The 20,977-nt window shown below is 41.2% G+C and overlaps 1 protein-coding gene and 1 long non-coding RNA gene across 5 annotated transcripts in view; one reads left to right on the forward strand and one right to left on the reverse strand.

Annotated features, from left to right (window-relative positions):
* Positions 1–20,977, reverse strand: part of NOL4 (nucleolar protein 4) — a 115,519-nt gene that overhangs the window by 45,181 nt on the left and 49,361 nt on the right. For all 4 annotated transcript variants that reach the window (XM_083622987.1, XM_083622986.1, XM_083622989.1 and 1 more), the window contains one exon: positions 17,312–17,444. In XM_083622987.1, coding sequence (XP_083479113.1) covers positions 17,312–17,444 — 133 coding nt within the window. The remainder of the gene's footprint in view (positions 1–17,311; positions 17,445–20,977) is intronic.
* LOC310766663 lies at positions 1,925–15,774 on the forward strand. Its single transcript, XR_014550322.1, has 7 exons — positions 1,925–2,517; positions 3,050–3,423; positions 5,819–6,038; positions 8,369–8,490; positions 10,574–10,740; positions 13,216–13,349; positions 15,676–15,774. It is a non-coding gene; the product is annotated as an uncharacterized lncRNA (long non-coding RNA).

Genomic DNA, 20,977 nt, shown 5'->3' on the forward strand with positions numbered 1-20,977 from the left:
GATCCTAAACCTTCACTGCCTTATGGCTATACTCATTCATGAGAAAGGCTTCAGGAATTAGCCCCAAGGAAAAATCCGTACCCTATACAAATCCAGAGTGGAGTACCTGAGATGGTTGTTTGGTGTCTTGTATGCCTCCTTCCAGCAACTCCTGCAGCCCAGCTGGTGCCAAATGTATTGCTCTATTTTCCTTTGGACCACATCAAGGCTGAGAGTGTGGTCTTGTCCTCTGGGCAACCCAGGACCTCCATACACACCGCCCAGGCTTGCACCCTGGGGAAGTCACTTTGGTGCTGCTAGTGTAGCAAAAACAATGTGGGAGGCAGCAGTTATGAGTTATTGATCTTTGTAGTCACAGCAGGTGCTGTGATTCTCCAGTGATTTGACTTCACCCCAGGAGGCACACTCCATTGTCTAGAGACAGGCAGATGCCGCCGCCAACAACAAATGAACACTTATCTATTGGTTGTTCACCATCCTAAACTCCAGAATGGAGGAAGGCAGAATTTTGAATGAATGAATAATTGGCATGCCAGGGAGCCTGCCAGATATATGGCCTAGTGTAACACACACACACACACACACACACACACACACACACACACACAGAAATATCCCTCTGTCTTGGGATGCACTGCTTAGCTTGTCCTCTCAGAGCTTTGATAGATCATCAGTAAAATTATGCCAAATTCTTAGATTTGCCTTAATTTGAGAATTGACATGCCTGCATACATTTTTAAAAAATAAATATTGGCTTTGATTGTATTCCCAGAGTTTGTCTCAAAGAGATTAGTATAATTCACAAAACAGCTATAGCACCTGCATTTGGTTTTTTTATTTAATTAGCATGAGGAATTTTTTTAAGCATTTTTTTTCTACCCTTGTGCTCTGTAGAATTGGAAACAGGCCAAAACTTCAACCAACACATGATTCTGCAATTAGAACCAATGAACCAGAATTCAAAAGCATAGAGGAATTTATTTGCTAAATAGATTCCCCTCACAAGGCAGTATTTTACACATAGGTTTCTAACTGGAAGCTCTGATATAAAGTTCCAGATTTTTCCCGTCTTGGTGTTTGAGAATGCAATACAAGGAATATTACCGAGCACAGGTCTGAGCCTTCAGTAGAGTAGACTGAAGAGGCCATCTCAGGTGACCAATTTAGGGTGCCATTAAGGAATGTCCCAGTACCTGCAAGCATCCCCAATAAAGTCCCCATAGTCTAGTGCAGTTAAATGTTAATTGGGCTATGTGCAATAGAAAACAATAAGCAAAAAATTGAACCCCTCTCTCACAAAATTTGGGCCTGACTTGTACTACAATGACTCACCCTGGTGCCAGTGCTCCTTGCCACTGCTGCAGGGTGTTTATTGATGCCAGTGAACCTGAAGTGAAGTTTTGAATGGCTTTCTGGTGAATAGATTCAACCAGGAGGCACTGGGATTTCCATTTTGCAGCCTCGACCACATCACCAACAATATACAGTGGTACCTTGCGTTAAGAACTTAATTCGTTCTGGAGGTCCATTTTTAACCTGAAACTGTTCTTAACCTGAGGTACCACTTTAGCTAATAGGGCCTCCTGCTGCCGCCGTGCCGCCGGAGCACGATTTCTGTTCTCATCCTGAAGCAAAGTTCTTAACCCGAGGTACTATTTCTGGGTTAGCGGAGTCTGTAACCAGAAGTGTCTGTAACCCGAGGTACCACTGTACCTGGCTTAAAGATTTTTCTGTCACTACTGAATCTCTCCACACCTTCCCTCCCAACAACTAGGATAACGTTTCAGAAGGGAGGGGCAGCAGGGAAAGCTGAGGGTGACCTCCACTGAGCATTGCCCTTCCAGAAGTCATCTGTCAACTACTCAGCATTTCTGAAGACCTCTGCTTGTTCCCTCAAGGCTCAGTACAGTCTCAAGTCTCTTAATATCTCCTTATTGTTTACTCTGTCCTTTTCCACACAACAGGGTCTCCTTTCTTCTCCCTGCCTCAACCAACACAGATACTGAACTCCCTCTTGGCCTGCTGGTTATAATTAGGTTATAGTATGGCAGAAACACCACCTGCTTTCCCCTTTGTATGTTAAATGGTACAGCAGTTTGAAGGGGGGAGCAACAGTAAAAGAGTGTCATGTAGTTTTTTGTAGCATCAGAATGTTTGTGCTGATGCTATCAGTTGAAAACCTTGTTGGAACTTAAGGCAGACAAAGAGAAAAACACTGGGAATCCATTTATAATACAAGTACAAGGCCTACCCTGATCTGGTATCCATGATTTATGGAAACAACTTTTCTGAGCTTTATTGTAGTCAAAAGTGGGAAAGCTGCTCCCTGTCTTATTGACAATATAAGGTGAACATTGTGAGCTTGGTTGTTGTTATGGCAACAAGAGTTGTTGTTATGTAACAATGAAACTGCTGAGCATGTGCAAACTGAAACATCAGTTATCTTCATTGACCATGAGGTCAGTTAATTTTAATATAATGCTGTGCGACAAGGTCTGTAGAAAGCTTTTGGAACAGGTAAGAATTCTTCTGCTCCAGATAGCAAATCCCATCAAGATTGCCGAGCCCCCTTGTCAGCACAGGAAAAGACACAGGGCCATTTATTAGTTTATTTGATGTATTTCACCCCACTGTTCTGAAATACCATATTCAAGGTGGCTAACAAAATATTGATGTATATTTCATGGGTTCAGGACAAACGCTAACATTTTAAACAGAATATTCCTCCTCCCTCTCCCCCTCCTGCCACCTGTCTCCACTGTCTAAGTATTTAGTTCGGATGTCCTGAAAATACAAAGGAAAACAAAGTAAAAATAATGAAATTCATCCACTCCCTTGCATTTCTTGCTACTGTTACTTCATTTACCCCAAAACAAGGCTGACCTACAGCTCTCCACCTTCCTGTTTCAAAAAGGAAACGAAATAATAATCCTTTTAAAAAAATCAATTCAATTCATAGCATGTCCTTTTCCTATCAGGTTGCCTGTGTAATCAGGCTGTACTCTATATATTTGATCACTCACTTCTCTGTTTCTGTTTTGTCTTTCAGATGGAAGGCAGAGAGCAGGTCCTCCAGGACTCACAGCAAGGTAGTATCTGGTCTCCTTAGCAGCCTCACCTTTTTGTGGATGGAGTGAGTCAGGGCCCCATTCCAGGCAGGTGGAAATTGCCTGCAGTTTCTGTGGCCTCTCTGCTTGGAGGACAGAGCGGAGTAGACTTTGCAAACTGTCCTGGTCCCCTTAAACTAGCCTGCTGCTTCAGATGCAGCAAGGTTGCTACCCTGTTACTACTGTTGAAGTGAGGTTCAACTCATGATTTAGCCAGCTCTGCAACTGGAGTGGGGTGGGGGATGGGGTGGACATCTTATCATTTACCTCAGGCAGCAAAATGTATTGGACCAACACCCATGTAGTAGACCAATGGGTGAGTAAGTCCCACTGAAAATTTCAAGTGGTTACTGTGCAATACTATACCTGCATTTTAAGGATACATGCTTAGGATTGAGCTGTGAGTGTAACTTTACTCTCTATTGTCCACTAAAATAAATTCATAGTGGAATGTATTATTTAGTGTTCTAGAAAGATAGTGTAAAATTAAAAACTGGGCAGAAAACAACTGCAAAGCAAATAGTAGCATTTTTATTTGCATATCTCCCCCTTTAAATGAGGCTGCAGTTATCCCTCAAAGAATCCATTGATAAATATTTGTCAGGAAGTGGTGCTAGTTTTCTGTGGCCAATATGTTTGTATATAAGATTGTATTACTGCTGTGTTTACTGGCCATGTGTTGTGGATCAGTTAAGGACTTCAGAAATGCTGTCAGTGAAAGTGCATTCTCCATTAGCAAATTAGTTTATTTGCAGCAACTTGTGACAGAGCAGTTGGAAAACTGGGGTCCCACTGTTACTGGTATCCCATGCCACAGAGCTGTCTCTAATGCAAAAGCTGCATTTATAAGCAGCTTTGAAAGGCCGGAGACAATTCAAACAAAAATAACTCTTCCTTGATGGTGTGGGGTGAAAAATTTATGACAGAGAGCTGAAAAGAGAGAGACTTAAAGTCCTGAGAAAGATGCCAGAGCCTGCATTTGCTTTGTCTTGCTTGACATTTCAGGCTTGACTGTAGATAGCTGGGGGAAATAGATGGTTTTATTCAACTTGAGAGAAGATGAAATCACTTGAGTGAATCAAGTCACTTGAGTGAATCTCCTAACTAACATTATCCATTGGATTAGATTATTTATCCCGATACGATACTGTATAATTAATATAAATCCAAAAGTTACTTTTGTTTTTACAAATGATTAAATACCCAGAAAGAATATTGGCAAGATGGAGGCAACTATTAATCCTAGCTCAGCAAATCCTCAGAATGTAGCTACCTGGAACAGGAGGAAACATTTGCTGAGAGCTTCAATTTTGTATCCTATCTGAAACTTTGCAGCAAATTGCCTAGCCAGCATGAGAATACTTCAGAGACTTTCCCACTGAGTGAACAGGAAAATGGGAAGAAAGATGGTGAAAAATTTAAGTGAGGAAAAAGTGCCGGCCTTGGAATAACACAGCAGGTTTCTGAACACCTGGCTGTGTAAAAAAAAAATCTGTGTGGTGTTAGAGGGCATAATAAGCAGAATTTAGCAAATGCACCTGCCAATCACCTGTCCTTGAATGTAAGTATATTAAAATAAGGATTTGAGGCAATAGTAATATTGGGATAATGAAAGAATTGGCAGGTTTTTTTTAACTGTAAGAAAATCATTCCTGACCATTGGCCATGTTGGCTAGGACTGATGGGAGCTGGAAAACAACATGATGTGGAAAAAGACAGGCTGCCCACTTCTGCTTACAACTGAACAACAACACAGTTAAAGTTGTAGCATGCCCTCAGCTCCTTTGAATTTTTACTTCAGTATAATATCTATAGAAGGCGAATGTGTACAGACTCTTTAAGAGCCAATCCTAAGAGTCCTCGGGTTGCTATAGGCCATGTGAGTGAACAGGAAGAAACAGTTTTATTTTTGTAGCATTATCCCCTCACGGGGCAAAAAAGTCATGGGCCAAGATGGACTACTAGCCAGGGTCAGGTCTGCATTAAGCTGGAACCTTCAGCCAGGTATTCTGCTATGGGTTTTATCAGTAAGTTGAAAGCAATAAATAGTTGAAATTATAGAAGAAATTAGGTGTGGTGCTGTTTTCACAAATATAATAGAAAAAGACATAGCTAGATATAATCTGCTGGATATAGCTCACTTTCACTATGTTTTATAAAGTAACATCAGTGGAAGTGTTCCATCTGGCCTTTGCTTCAGATATAGAAAATTGTCATATGAAAGCTGAATGGCACCTCAAGTGGAACTAAAAGTGAGAAAATCAGTGCAATTTTGATTTATAGAAAATATGCTATCAATTATCCAAAATTTTACATCAAACTTGTCCAATTTTTTACATGAAAATTGCTATTTAATGGTATAGTAAAAGTATATAATAGTGTAATAGCTGGTGTTCTCAAGAATCTACATGAAAATACATTTAGGTAATATATCACTCTCTGAAATTGGCTCGAGTGAAAATATTCCCTCTCTTCATTAACGTCCTGGAGGACAGTAATCATACCGTCTTAACCTTGCCATCCTTTAACATAATAGGGACAATATAATGTGAGGCACTCAATCAAGTTGGAATACTCCACAGTTCTACAAACATGTTATTAGGCTATCATAGTAGTGGGGAAATGTTTTAAATAAAATTATGTTAATAGGCTATGGCCAATACTCAGTATAAAAGCAAAGTGTGATAAGTGTGTTGTCACTTCTTTTATAGCCCTAACGTTTCTTTGTCTTGGTTTCTCGAGGAACTTAGTGCAAACAAAACCAACAGAGATTTCTGCATTATTCCTTGAGCCCTGCTAACCTGCTAGAATTGAGGACCATTGGCTTTCTTCTTGAGTTCACAGGAGGCCATTGTATTTATGCTCCATTTGTTGACCCTGGGGCAAGGGGAAGACGTTTGGGACTAAGGACACAATGGTGCCCCTTTACAGGTACAGAATGTGTCTGGGCTGACAGTTGTTGTTTAGATTCCTTACTGACCCTTCACCGTAACATATCAGGCTGGGCTACAAAAATGAAAAATCCAATATTAAAATCAGTTAAAACCAGTTATAATCAGAAGAACAGAGTGGGTCCTAAATATATATTACAATTTGTGCTGGTGATAGGACAGGCATGCAACATACACAGTCCTCGAAAAGAATGCGTTCCAGAGTCCGTTCAACTCCTGGAACCATTCGAAAACCAAGGCGCGACTTCTGATTAGCTGCAGGAGCGTCCTGCAGCCAATCGGAAGCCACGGAAGCCGCACCAGATGTTCGGTTTCAAAAAAGCATTTGAAAACCGGAACACTCACTTCCAAGGTGTTCGGCAACCACGGTATGACTGTAGGAGGAAATGGAACAGTCAGAGCACTGCCACAGCTGCCCCTTAGCACCTGCCACCATTTTGTCTAATGAGAGAGCTGACCCCCCCCTTCCCTCTCCCTCTCCCTCTCCCTTTCCCTCTCCCTCTCCCTCTCCCTGTGTTTCACAATTATATAGGAGTGAGGGCTACCTCGAAACCTACAAATCAAGGAAATGTAGATAATTACACTGGGCATAATTTTTTTACTGCATGTATGTGCACATAAGGGGACGCAGGTGGCGCTGTGGTGTAAACCGATCGGAAGGTCAGCGGTTCGAATCCCTGCGACGGGGTGAGCTCCCATTGTTCGGTCCCAGCTCCTGCCAACCTAGGAGTTCGAAAGCACGTCAAAGTGCAAGTAGATAAATAGGTACTGCTCCGGCAGGAAGGTAAACAGTGTTTCCGTGCACTACTCTGGTTTCGCCAGAAGCAGCTTAATCATGCTTGCCACATGACCCAGAAAAACTGTCTGCGGACAAACGTCGGCTCCCTCGGCCAGTAAAGTGAGATGAGCGCCGCAACCCCAGAGTCGTTCGCGACTGGACTTAAATGTCAGGGGTCCTTTACCTTTACCTTTTATGTGCACATAAAGCACAAGCACAAAGTGTCTCTAGTGTATCTAGCCTATGAAGTGTGCCTAGTGCAGAAGCCTGTCAGATCTCTTCACAGGTTCATTTTAACACTTGCACAAAAGTAGAGATGCTGGTATAATAACTTCAGGGGCATGTAAAAACTGTCTCAAAGAAGAAATGAACTTTACAAGCCCTGAAAATGCAAGCTGGAGAAGAGTACCCAGCCTTCAGAATTATCTCTCATACACCTGTTTGCAAACAGGGTTATAGCCACATGATCAGGAATTTTGAAAACACAGAATGGTGTGTCTGTTAGGAAAGAGTCCTATTCACATGTATTTGTACACATGTAGGTTGTAGGCAGACATTAAACTGTATGTGTGAATGTCTTAAACAAAAACAGTCTGTGCTATCTCTGCCACCCCCGTCCACACACACATTCATCATAATGTCTGCACAGGGCTTGTGTTTGAGGAGGCAAATTTTGAACCAAATCAAATAGCATTATAATGGCACCTAGTGATGGAATATAAGCATTGCCACAAACATCAGTGTGAGAAAGGGAAAGCACCCATATGTTCCAATTCACAGAGAAGCAAAAGTTGAAATAAAAGTCTATACCTTAAATTAGTCAACTTATCAAAAAACCACAAATCCTTGTTAACACCTCTGATTATGAGTAACGCTAAGGGCGGGGGAACAAAAATATGTATAAAATACTTTAGACAGAGTTCACTTTGCAGAAATAAATTCACATTGCCTAAGTTTTGATATCAGCAGACCTCTAGTGGCTATTAATATAAATGTTGATTTCTATCTTTTTACTATTTTATGTAGGAAAGGCTGCTAAGTTTACAAAGAAAAGGAACAACTCATTCAGAAATATCATATCGAAAGATCATTTCAATAATTACTCATGTTGATGTATCTTCTGAAATAGCTCTACACTAGCATTAGTTGTCATAAAGTCATTTCCTAAGAGCCGAATTTCTAGAACATCACCAAAGCTACAGATGTGAAAAATGAGAATTCAGAACTGACCCAAAATTTCTCAAAAGAGATTTTTCTGGAATAAAAATCTGAGAATATTTTTGCCCCTTTCTGAAATGGAGGACAATTTTTTTGGGGGGGGCTATTATTTGAATAGTCTCTGCCTCTAATACACAATGCCTCTTAATAATGCAAGGCATTGTGAGGGGTGCAAAGTGGTGGTCAGGCTGCTAAAGGAAAGAAGCTGTGCCATTGTTGTTGTGCTGCCCTTCCCCATTAAAATATTGAAGAATTCCTGCTCCCACACGGACTAATGGAGAATATTTGGTGAAACGATACCCTCATTTTTTCAGCTTTGGCAGCAATAATAGCCTTCTGGAGTGGAGAATTAAATCAAGCTGTCTGGGATGAGGGGTGAAAGGCTTCAGGCTTTGGTTCTCCAAGCAACTGCCCAAGCTGACATTGGCAAGAACTGGTAGGTGCGCACAGCACATACATAGTGCTGTAAGTGTGGATCAGGGGCCATGTTTCCCAGTTGTTTTGTAAGTGATTGTCCTGTTCCATAATTTTATATAAACATTAGTATATCTGACCAAAGTAAAGTATACCTATTTCCCTGTGATATCATTGAACACAACTATCCCTCGGAGCTTTCAAAAAGCACATGCCTCACATCTGTTCTGAATGGTGTGTATTTGTTGTTGTTTTTCTGGGTTTCTACAGTAGAAAATGGCAGGTGAGTAACAGTCCTTCATACAGAGATGAAAACAAGAAGCAGATAGCTCCATGGAAACAACCTACAGAAGCCTCTTCCTACTCAAGACAAGTGCAGTCAACTTATTTTCTCACTTTCAATTTAGACAGATTTGAAATGTAATGATTGTGGATTGCATAGATCAGTGGTCAACATGCAGGCTGTCAGTTTGGGTCATACCCTTCAAGTTTGCACAGTGGAAATACAACACAAGAGGGTTCAATTTTTTAAAAAATGACCTGTCGTTTCTAATAATGCTATTATAGCATTGTCTCCAGTGTGGTAGATAAAGCTGCATCAGCATTCCCGTTATAGAATCCATAGTCAAGACAGAAAATTCTGTGGAATGTAGCACTGAACTATTTACTAGATCCATTTTGATGTCATCATTTAATTGTTTTTTAAAATCTATAGGTCATAATTATAGATGGGTTATCTATTTCTAAAAAGCTATCTAAACTGCTTGCTATTGCATTTTGTAGATTCTACTGCCAGTCACTTTCAGTAGGTGACTTTGAGTCAGTTCTGAAGAGGGTGGCTAGTGTCCCTGAATGTTGTGTGTAGTTCTCCATGAAGGAGATTCTTGCACCCATGTCAATCACATCCTCAATTTCAGTGTTCTGTTGCTCTTTTCTGTGGAGGCAAACATGATTTCATCCTAGGTATGACTCTGAGTGGACATTACATATAGAGAATGAGACCTCTGATGTTGTTCTCATTTGCAAACTATCATGAGCACACATACCACAATGAAACACACATCACAATGTATTCTATTGGCTAAAATAGAGCACTTCTTTCAAGCTTAATTTCAGCAGGGGAAGGGAGAAAGGGATGGGACACTCAAGGCACTGGTGGAGGAAGAGGAGTGTAGGGGGAGCGCACCGTCCCCGGCAGCCCAGTCCCGGTGGGGTGCCATTGTGGCTGTCACCCCCACCCCCACTGGGCACCATGGCCCTGCGGGTAGTGCACCACACCCCCAGGATGCGTGCCAGCCCCGGCCCCGCCTGGTCTCCACCCCTCGGTGCCAGAGCATGAAGTTCCGCCACTGACTCCAGGTACCAGGAAAGGTCCCTGCAGGAGCATGTGCACCCATGAGTGAACTCCTCTGTAGAACATAGGGAAGTTTGTACAAGCTGTTTCATGCAAGATAAAATACACCACAGCTGACTTGTGTATAATTTTTGTACGTGAAAATTTTGCAGCAGCAAGATGTACATTTAGATGTTTCATGGATAGTCAGTGAGATCACAGCTTATCACCTCCTGACATTCCTCTAGCATTGTGCAGAATATCCTCTCATTTCAATGTTCACCTCAAAAGTAGCACATGCAAGAGTCCAGCAAGTTCTTCACAAAATACTCATTTTAGCAAACATTTGCTATTTCAGTGCCATTTTCATTGTTTTGTTTTTAAAGCTGCTGAAGCTTGATGGTGCCACATTTTCCTTTTTGTTTTCCCTATAGCGTCCTTGTTTGCATTAAACAGCTTAGGGCTCCTGCTAGCACAAGAGGGTTCCTCCCCCTGCATGCCCCTATGCCTCCCTCAAACCCACTCTGGTGGGCCAGATGAACTCTCAGAACTGCACAGGGGTAGGAGAGTGGGGCCATTCAGTCTGGCAAGTAGAAATGCTTATGCAGATGGAATGGTCAGAAGAGTGCAAGGTTGAATTCCTCCCTTTGAACTGGAGAAGTGTATTGCTAAAACTGTTCACAGCTCCTTAAACTTCAACTATAAGACAAACAGGTGAGAGCTGCACTCAGACTGTGACTTGAGAATGGATTTTTATGACTTTACATTCCAGCGATATGGCTACAGTTGCTTAGAAAAATCTGTATTTCTTATGGAAAAGTCCTCTGCAGCCAAGGATATTCCCCAGCAACATGAGAGAAGTTGGATGCACAGCTAGGACAAGTTTTTTGGCTTGGTGGTGGTGGGTCACTGTGACTGCCTGCTATTTTTTCTTCAAAGGTAGGTGTCAGATGCTGGTGTGGTTGCTCGAGAGTAAACAGGCAAGACTCCAACCTGTCTTTTCTAGGCTTTATTCTTGGTGCAAACTATTTACAGTGAAGAGCGTCGTAAGTTCATGTCTGGCTCAATCGCTAGCAGAATCTGGGAGTGGTCGGTTTTTGTACCTCCCCCAGCATAAAAGTCGCGTCACCCCCAGCCTTTTCCGCCCCTCCCTGCGCCGAAGCCTACTGTGCAGAATGAGCGCTGGCAAGGGCGTACTTCCTGCCTCTCCTGTTTGCTCAGGCTCAGTGTTGAGGCTCTCCCTATCATCCCCTGGTCCCTGCACCTCTTCTCCACTGGAGGTGGGGCTTTCCTCCTTGCCGGAAGAGGAACTGTTTCACAAGATTTTCAGAGGTTCCCTATAACACAACTGCCTTTCCATCTCTTGTCTCTGAACTGATGGCAGTTCCCTGACATCTGGGGGTCTCTAAATATTAGGTAATTACATTGCCTTAGATTTCTCCCCTCCCCAGTCTTCAGCCCTCTGTGTCTGCATGTGTTTAACAGGTTGCAGTCACAAATGGGTTAGACTAGTGAAGTTCCAAGCTCCTGGAGCCCTTGGTTCACCAACTGTTGGTTCTGGATCTGCAGTGAATGAAATTGATGAGAGTATGAACACAAATCCTTCTTTTGCTGCATTTTGCTAGCTTTAGTAATACATGCTATTGCATTAGGTCTGGACTTAGGGATAAAGTCACTCATTTAAGCCTGGCTAATGTAAAAAGAGGAAAGTGAAGTGTCAAAAATATTTCTGTGTTGTTTACAGAGGGGAAGATAATTTTCATCCTGGGGTATTATTGGTTAAAATATTCACTTATGTAATTATGCAGTAATAACGAAGAAGTTGATTGTAACCAACGGTTGGTAGATTGTTGCTAACAAGTCAAACATGACAAACAATTTTGAAGCAATTATTGTCTTTATAAGCCACATTCAATTGTTCAGGGCAGGAGTAATAGAAAGTGACAGTTGTGCAGCTGGGATAGCGGTGTGGAAAATGTGATTGTTCCCTCATCACGTTGGACCAGTCACAACTCAGCATTGCATTTGCTAAATACATAATTCATGTCTAATAACATTTTCATTTACTGAAAGCAAATTACAGAGGAAAGAAAAACATAAACAGGCACACCTCCCTCCTCCCCACCAAAAAAACCCCCAAACCAATTGGAAAAGGGATCAACAAGCATGTGCATTTAGAAAGTGTATAATTATTAGCTTTTTCTGTGTATGTTTTATTTATTTTTTATGACTTTTCAAACTGCTTGGAGCAGCAGCCAGTCTAGGTATTGATATGTCAAGAAGATCATCTAAAAAAATTACCCTACATTTATTTGTTTTATTATACTTTTACACCACCATTTCTTCAAGAAGCTCAGGAGGGAAGGGCAGTGCTCCCCATGCCAACTGCAGCATCACAAAATCTCTGTGGGGCAGGCTAGACTGAAAGTGGATTCTCAATGGTCTGTCCGTAAGCTTCATGATCAACTAAACCTTTGATCTCAGGGCTCTTCAGTTTTTGTCCAAAACTCATTAGCTACTAGGATCTTGACACATGGTCTTCTGCTTTTCTATCCAGCTGATTTTTCCCCACATATCCTGATTGTATGGAGAGTGAATGGGCAGGTTCCCTGAGCCCCAAGGCTATGCACACTTGGCTGTATAACCTCTGAGCAGAATCTAAGGGACTAGCAACTTGGGAGCTGTAACAGTAAGGGACCGGAAGCAGCACCAAAGCCTGCCCAAGAACAGAAATTTCCAGATCTGGGCAAGATAATGTGTAGACAAATGAAAATGTTAGAAATTAACATGATAACTGAATATCTGAGCGGTGTCGCATAATGCCATCTATCACAACACCCATTTTGGTAATTCACTTCCCACAGCAGGCTAGGTGCAGGCTGAATTAAATCCCTATTCAGAGTATAGGACCCTCGTACCTACGGGACCGTCTCTCCTGGTATGTCCCACGGAGGACCTTAGGGTCTTCAAACAAAAACATCTTGGAGGTCCGGGCCACAGGGAGGTTAGGCTGGCCTCAACCAGAGCCAGGACTTTTTCGGCTGTGGCCCCAATCTGGTGGAACGCTCTGTCACAGGAGACTAGGACCCTGCGGGACTTGACATCTTTCCGCAGGGCCTGCAAGACAGAGCTGTCCACCAGACCTTTGGCCAAGGCACAGATTGAGCCTCTCCTTTGGTAATCCTCATAGAACTCTAGCCCAATGGTTGCCATTAATTTGATTCTGAATTGATTTTAGAATGAATTGATTTTAGAATGCTGTGTTACTTTTACTGTTCTAAGCCGCTCTGAGCCCGGCTTCAGCTGGGGAGGCTGGGGTATAAATAAAAAATTATTATTATTATTATTATTATTATTATTATTATTATTTATTTATTTATTTATTTATTTGACTCTGCTGTCTGTTTTTCTTAGGATATGTTCCAGTATATACTAGAACAAGCTGGTGCTGCCTGTTTGGTTGACTCTACCAGTCTGCTTATGTGGTATCCCTGATGAGGGATCCACTTCTGATTTTGTTCTGGGGAAGTCAGTACTTTGTTAAAGAGGTAAAAACATCCAAGCAATTCTTCTTACACTTTATGTTTAGAGATTGCAAGGGACATTTTTCTTGTGAATAGGAATTTCAACTTGCTGTTTCAAGTGGCAGTCAAAGTACTTGTTTGTAACTTATTTATTGGCCTTGAAAGTACCATCCTTGCAAACTTGGAAGAGCTGGGGAATGCAACCCTTGGCTCTTTCAGAAGAAAGGGCAGGATTTAAATTCACTAAATAATAATTGGAAATAATGGCATAAAAGTAAAAAGGGAAGAAATGTAAGAAGGAACACATGTGAGCACAGTGTAAGAATATGGGAACCTCAAAAGAAAGGAAGCATCCGCAGATCTCCTTTCTACCATAAGCTTTTCTGTTGAGGTTGGAGTGAAATTTCTATATACTAAAGGCCAGAGGATAGCAAACTGCATCTCAGGAGTCCTACTTATCTCTAAGGACAAGCATCTATTTCTGCTATGGCAACTGACCTGATTCAAAGAGCAATTCACTCTTCCTTACAGACAATCCTTAGTGTTTTGTCACCAGCTAGAAATGTTGCAGGTTATCCGATGACTTCAATATCTAATGCTTTATCAGTAATACTTTATCTGTCTTCAGCTGAACAATCATTCCACTGTCACTGAAACTCCCTTATGTTAGCCACAAAGAAATAGTTAAAGTGTCTGCAACATGTGCTACAATTGTGTTGGTAGGTGATAGTTATTTAATGTTTTCTTTTACAGTTGATATTAATTTGTGAAACTCACACTGCACCTCAGAAAGCTCAATGGACACTACTCATTTCTTTGAAGAAACCGAATATAATTTAAGTCAGTGAAGTAATGATATATGCCAGCTTCACTTAAATTATTCACAGGTGACAAAGGCATTAATTTTCTTCGACACAGTGATATTATTTACTCCCAGTATGAAGAAACTTTTGTGATGTTGCCATGAAAAAGATAACACTTCAATTAATTTTCCGTTCAGTCCTAAGGCTTATTCTGAAACATGCAGATGTAAATGTTCAATTTCTTTTTCTTTATTGACAAAAGAATTCAGTGCTTGTGAAAGGTGGCAGACTGACAATCATGGAGGCAGAGAATGTATTTTTATTCTCAGAGCTGGTGCTGCACAATAGAAGCAGGGAGATTCTCTACATTATTCTGCCAGCTTACTTTAGCCAAGGCACTTCATAAACTAGATTGTCTGGTCTGCAAATTTTAATGCAACTGAAGCAGCAGAAAGCCTAAGTAACTATCTTAAATTCTGACACACACCATAGTTTGTTGTCAGCATAAGACATGTTATTTAGGTAGATTCCTCCCCCCACCTTCAATTTTTAGTGCTTGCACTATTTACGCAGTCACAAATATAACTGCAGCAGATAATAGGAAATCTGAAATGTACCTGCTTTGTATAGAACACTTGTATAGATCTCAGGTTTTGAGAAGGTTTTCTTCAGATCAATGGAGAAGAGTTTTTATTTGATTCATAAGAACCCCCAAAGCGTAAGAATGGTGCTTTGTGCTGATCATACTGTTATATCACAATTCATATGGCACTCATTCATTTATTACAGTTGGATTACTTCCTAAAACTAGGTATCTAGGAACTACATATACCCAGCCTTAAACATGCTTTCATACATGTAATAGCATTTTCATGCACAGAGATATGTTTAGATTTGGGGAATTAGTGATTCTTTATAATGAGCAACACATGTTACCATTCTGCTCTAATCATAGGTGCATCACGGGTCTTATGCTACTGGTGACTTTGGTACTATTAGGATTTCTCCTGAAAGGTCTAGAATCCAGTATGATCACTTTTCAATTTTATGGCTTTCTTTGAAATTCAGGTAACAATATGAACCTCTGACTGAATTTTCTACTTCTAGTTATTCTCAGAGCTACTGCCCTTCGTCCATCCCCTGAATTGAAGAATCTTCCCAACCTCTTTTGTGGGTTCCGAGGAGTTAATAAGCTGTGCCTGCAATAACAAGTAGTCAGAAGTAGGCCATGGACCAGGTGAGTCAACAACAAAAAAATCTCTGCATCACTAGGAAGAGATGCACAATTGTTATTCTTGCAAGCACAGCTAGGTCCCACTTCTTAATCTTAACCCTCTTAGAAAGTGTTATATTTTCAGAAATGAGCCCTTGGATAGGGACTTGTCCTCTCAAAGCACAGTTTGTTTGTTTGTTTGTTTGTTTGTTTGTTTGTTTAAAAAAACCTTATATGGCAAGTCTAGTAACTTTCCATTTAAAAACAATATAGTAAAGAACTTTGTTATCAGACAAGGAATTTTACTGAACCTACATTTAGCTTTTACTTTCAGGTAGCCCTAGTGGCTCTGACACACTAATACTGTGAGCTGGAATCCCCAAAGGTACAACAGAGAAAAGAGAAACAGAGCCCCAGCTGTTAGGCTGGAATGCAGCTTGTGAGTAAGTGACAGAGAATTCTGTCAGAATGAATTAGTTTAGGGCAGCAGGATAGGGAGCCACAAGGAGAATAGCCAAAGATTTAAGTAGATTCTTGAAGTGGGCATATTGTGTGCCTGCCCCCTAGAGGGGCAGAAGTATAGAAGGGTGCACTGACAGAGCAATGACACTGGAAAAAAATGATAACAGCTTTAATTGAACACTAGGAAATGGAAGAAAGTATTCTAGTGGAGTGCATCTGTACACTGGTCTTAACAAATTGTGTTACACTATTCACTGTACAACAGCAAAGAATTTAAACCTTCATACTTAGAGAAGTAGTCTTAGGCTTTATTACAAGGTTTCACTGCATCCTTGCATTTAATAGCCATTCCCATGCATTGCATTAAGTGCACTGAGTTGGGGAGTGGGATGGCACATGCTGTTATCCTTCCCAACCTTCATATATTCAGCTGAATTTCTGCATGGACGCTACATTCATAAAACAGTTTGCATGTAGGGCTTTCTTTGCATTACAGAGAACCTGAAACACAAATGACCTCACTTGTTTCCCTCCATACACATTCAGTGTGGCATGTGAATGGGGCTTCCCATTCATTCATATAGTTCTCAGGTCTTGGCCTATCTCTGATATGGGATGTTGCTAGGATGCAGGATAAAGTTCAAAAGGGTAATAGATGTAGTCAAGGGCAGCATGGCAGTCAGACACTGGACTCCATTTACTTAAAATGAACCCTAATCCACTCCATGCCAACCTCAATTTTACACGAAAAAGACTAATAAAATTGTTGTCAGTATATTGTGGATACCATCACTACTAAAGCAGACTCCATGTCAGAAGCAAGACTGAAAGTCCTCTTTCTGACATCTCTGCTACTAAAAGCCTCTTTTTTTCTTTTTCTTTTTTGGCTGAAGTCCTGCTTCTTTATTTTTAGCTAGTGTTTAGAAGGGAGACCTATATTTTTCAGTGATCTTGAGGACTCATGGGTATATGCAACAGGCTGTGGGGAATCTGTGGCCCTCATCACCCCTGACCATTGACCATGCTGGTTGAGGCTGACAGGTGTCGTAGTTCAACAACATCTGGAAAACCACAGATTCCTTGGTGTACATTCAGTGCCTCTGCGTATGGCTAGTTTTGCCTCCATGTATTGCAATGTCTCCATGTGCAATACTTCATATTTTCCCATAAAAATGAATGGTAGTTTACTTTTGTGAAATAAACTAGAGGCGTGCACATTTGGAAATGCCATTGTCTCTTCATAATATATGTTATATATAAGGCTGAATATTTTTGCATCTTTGGGAAGTGTCACAAAAGTGAGCCAAGTAAATCATTTAGACACAAAAGAGTACTTAAAGTTGTCTACAGACACAATAAATGTGCACAGATCAGAAGCATCATAATGAATGAATAGTAGCAGAAATGGCTTTGTTTACTACCCTATACCCCACATCATTGACAATGAACAAAAGAAAAAAGGAACTGATCAACAAAACTCAGCTTCATTTGCTGAAAAGTTAGCTTACCATCTTGCTGGCCCTGGAGATTCTGCGGACTTTGAATTCTTTCTTCGAGATTTGAACTGAGGTCAGAGTTCACAGCAGACATCCTGGTGGAGTCACTCAGATCAAATTCATCACTTTCTATAGAGCTTTCATCCTGAAAATATAAAATTCTGTATCACAAGCATATTAACAAATGTCAAGATAATTTTCAGGCACAGTGTTCATATAGATTAGGGTTTACCAAGCAATTACTTGGTGTTGTTCAGCCTAGAACTGACAACCTAGAATGCTTTGATTCTTTGTTATTTAACTACAAGATCTATACAAGAGTAATTAACTGACTGTTGTGCCCAGTTACATGTGCTTAAATCCAATTGATGAGTGTAAATAGACTCAGGATTACAGCTACTGCGGAGAAGGGCATGGGAATTAGAGTGAAGAGAAGCAGAATTTCTATAAGTAACTGAGGTACTATGATTGATAATCAATGATTTAAAAAAGGCAAAATAGAACAGTTCCAGATAGCTGAGGTGCTCTCACCACAGCTCCCCCCATTTCATAATATGAAACAAGACAGTCTAAAGGTTTAGTGTCTCTGTACTGAACAACTCTCTTTGCACTGTGTAATGACATGTTACACTCTTTCAGTATATGAGAGCTTCCAAGAAGAATTCTGCTTCCCCATGTGAAATAAGTTCCTTCCAAAATTAATGTGGTTATCAAGATTCTTATCCCACCCAAAATTCATAACGGCAAAGTTTGGAGTCCAAATTAAGAACTTCTCCTCATTAAGAACTTCCAAGCAAATTATGAGCTGAGCTTAATCCTCTAAAAAAGTTGGGCTCTGCTTGTGATTATTAAAGGCTTGGCTCCCGGCACCAGCCCTGCCCATTGCCGCAGTCCTCTTCCCTTTCCCACTGAAACCTATGTTATGGCAGTATAAACAGTGATGAGAAGGGTTGCTGCTGCTGCTGCCGCTTCCTTTATTAGGCTCTGCAGCAGCACAGGGAAATGTTCTGGGCCCAAGAAAACTGGTGTCCAAAAACATGTTCAACAAGATTCCTGGAGGCCAAAGTTTCTTTAAGCTAATGACTCCTTACTAAGGACCCAGAAACCCCAGGAAGGTGTTACTCCAGGGATCATGGAGCCAACAATACTATTGCCGCAATCAAGGTCACAACAGTAGACCTTTGCTGCCTCTACCAAGTAAATCGTGGTGGGTGGGGAAGAAAGGAAGGGAGTGGATTGGGACTCATCTGGAGCTTGTGGAGGCCTGCAGTCCTTGTTATATTCCTCCGGGGTGTGAAGGCCTTGTCAATCCCCAATAACACTATTGGGAGCATGCCAGACCCGGAGCTCCCCAATTCAAAGGAACAATTTTGAGTCCAATTTGAACCAAAACAAATTTATTCATTTTAAGTATGCCGTTTCTGAATCAAGTCCAAATCATTAATCAGTAGCAGTATTTAACACCATTACACATATTTGCAACCTGGCAAAGGGGACAAAATTCCTGAAAAATTAGCCTAATTTACACTGAGCTGTAAATAGGCTCTGTACGCACAAAGGCCTTCTGGGCCAGTGTGCACATTTGGGAGTGGGGAATGGCTGCTATTGGGGCATGGCATGACACAAAATGACTACTTGGGGGGCTTGTGTAATGGCTGCCACATCTATAGAGCAGAAAAGAGAGAAAGGATCACAAAATGGTGTGGCCATGCTCCACCCACCAATCACTCCATCAATGGAAAAAGACACCTACATCGGCCACTACTATACTCACTCACAGAGGGAAGCGGCTTATAGCTGTTTTCAGGTAAGCCCATATCAGGAGACCCACTAATATTGGAGGCAACCTACCAGAGCACGTTTACCAGAGGCCCCTTCAAACCTGAAGCTAGCCGTATTAAGAATGGTGGCATATTTTTAAATAAAGAGTTGACTTTTTTCTCTTCACATAGATTGCTCCTGCTAGACAGTGAGTAAGGTGAGAAGCTCTTGCATAAAACAGCACTGGCTACTGATGTCCAGTCAACTGTATTCTACTCAGAGTCACATTTCTCTGATACTCCCCTCTTCCACCATCAGTATTCAGTTGTTAGATGTGCTCTATGATGATAGGATGCAGGAACAAAGCCAGTAGAATTGATAAATAAGACCTGCAGCTAACAGTGACAGTATGGAGTCTTGCTATCATTATTTGGTTCCTGTTTACTGGTCCAGTTAGTCAGCACTCCTCCACAGTGATATGCCCTAGGGGTCGCCAACAGGGTGCTCTCTCTGATGAATCACTATGCTTGCTTTGGCTGATGAGACCTGGAGTCCAGCATCTGGAGGGCATCACATTATCTGCTACTGGTAGGAAGGGAAGGAAATAGAGCAGGGGTAGCCAGTATGGTTGGCCTGTGCTGCTCACCTGACCTCCCTCTGGCTGAGTTCGAGGATGGATTCCAGGATGGAGAATTCCAGCATTCAAGGATGGAGAGGAGTGTGGGGCAAGGTAGTGCAAAGTCAGTGTGGATCAATCCACCTAGGTTTCTGACCATCAGTATTTTGTGGTTATTCTTGAGATCTCCCTATTCAGGTTTTTACTTCAGATATTTTTGTTTACTTCTGCACTTCTTCCACACCCTGGAAAGCTGCTGATACCTGCCTATTTTCTGTGAAATGTGCCATTTTAACTACATAAGCAATGGCACTCAAAGCCTGAACATATTAAATAAAAGGAATGGTGGTGGTATTAGAAGATGCCAGTCTACCTTGCCTTTCTTTCACATGTAGCAAAATCCTAGACACATCTACACTGAAGCTGGTCTTATTAAGTTCAATGGAACTTATTCTTAGGTAAGCAGGTACAGGATTTCAGCTTAAGCCTTTCATCAACTAGCTTGCAAACATGAAACTGAATGGAAAACATTACATAATTCAATATGATCTTAATAACTGCAAATATCTTACATGACCTTTGAGACCCTGTCTAAGCTGCAAGTGACCCTATCCATCTAATTATTCTACTAAATTGTCAGATGGTTTAATGTAAAACAGAGAAAAGGCAAAAATACTAGATCAGTTTTCCTTTAATTCTCCCAGATAATCAGATCAACTCCTCATTATAGTTCTTCTGCTTATCCCACTCAGAAAACCCCTACTCAGAAAAGCTTTAAGCATATTCTGAAATCCCACTTGCATAAACCCAGACTCAAGGGTTTTGCTGTAAATTTAAGTAGCGACTCACTTTTGAAGCTGCGCTAAAGTGTTTTATTTGGCAGGGATCATTTAAACACATGCACATTAACATACACACTAACAAACCATGTGAATTGAACAAACTAGGTTCAAGACCTAAGCATGCTAGTTCTTAAGACATCTACAGAAGTTTCTGATGGACTTGGTTGATAATAAGTCCCAAATGTACATGCTCTCTCATACCCTTCCCAGGCTTCAGTACTGCCTCTGGCAATAGCTTTTACAGTTTCACTATGCATAATATTAAGCCAAACCATGACTTAGCATGAATGAGCATGCTTGGAGAGGAGGTCACAGCTGCTTTGTATCTGTTCTAGTTCTGCTGCTGCACTGTGCTGAGTTAAGTCATGGTTTGGCTAGTTGGTCATCTGAACGTGGGCTTGTGGTTTAGCTCTCCCAGAAATGCCAAAGTAGGACAAATATTGGCTAGAGGTCATGGTT

Source organism: Podarcis filfolensis (assembly GCF_964270895.1).
Source record: "Podarcis filfolensis genome assembly, chromosome: 7".
NCBI classification, from domain to species: Eukaryota; Metazoa; Chordata; class Lepidosauria; order Squamata; family Lacertidae; genus Podarcis; species Podarcis filfolensis.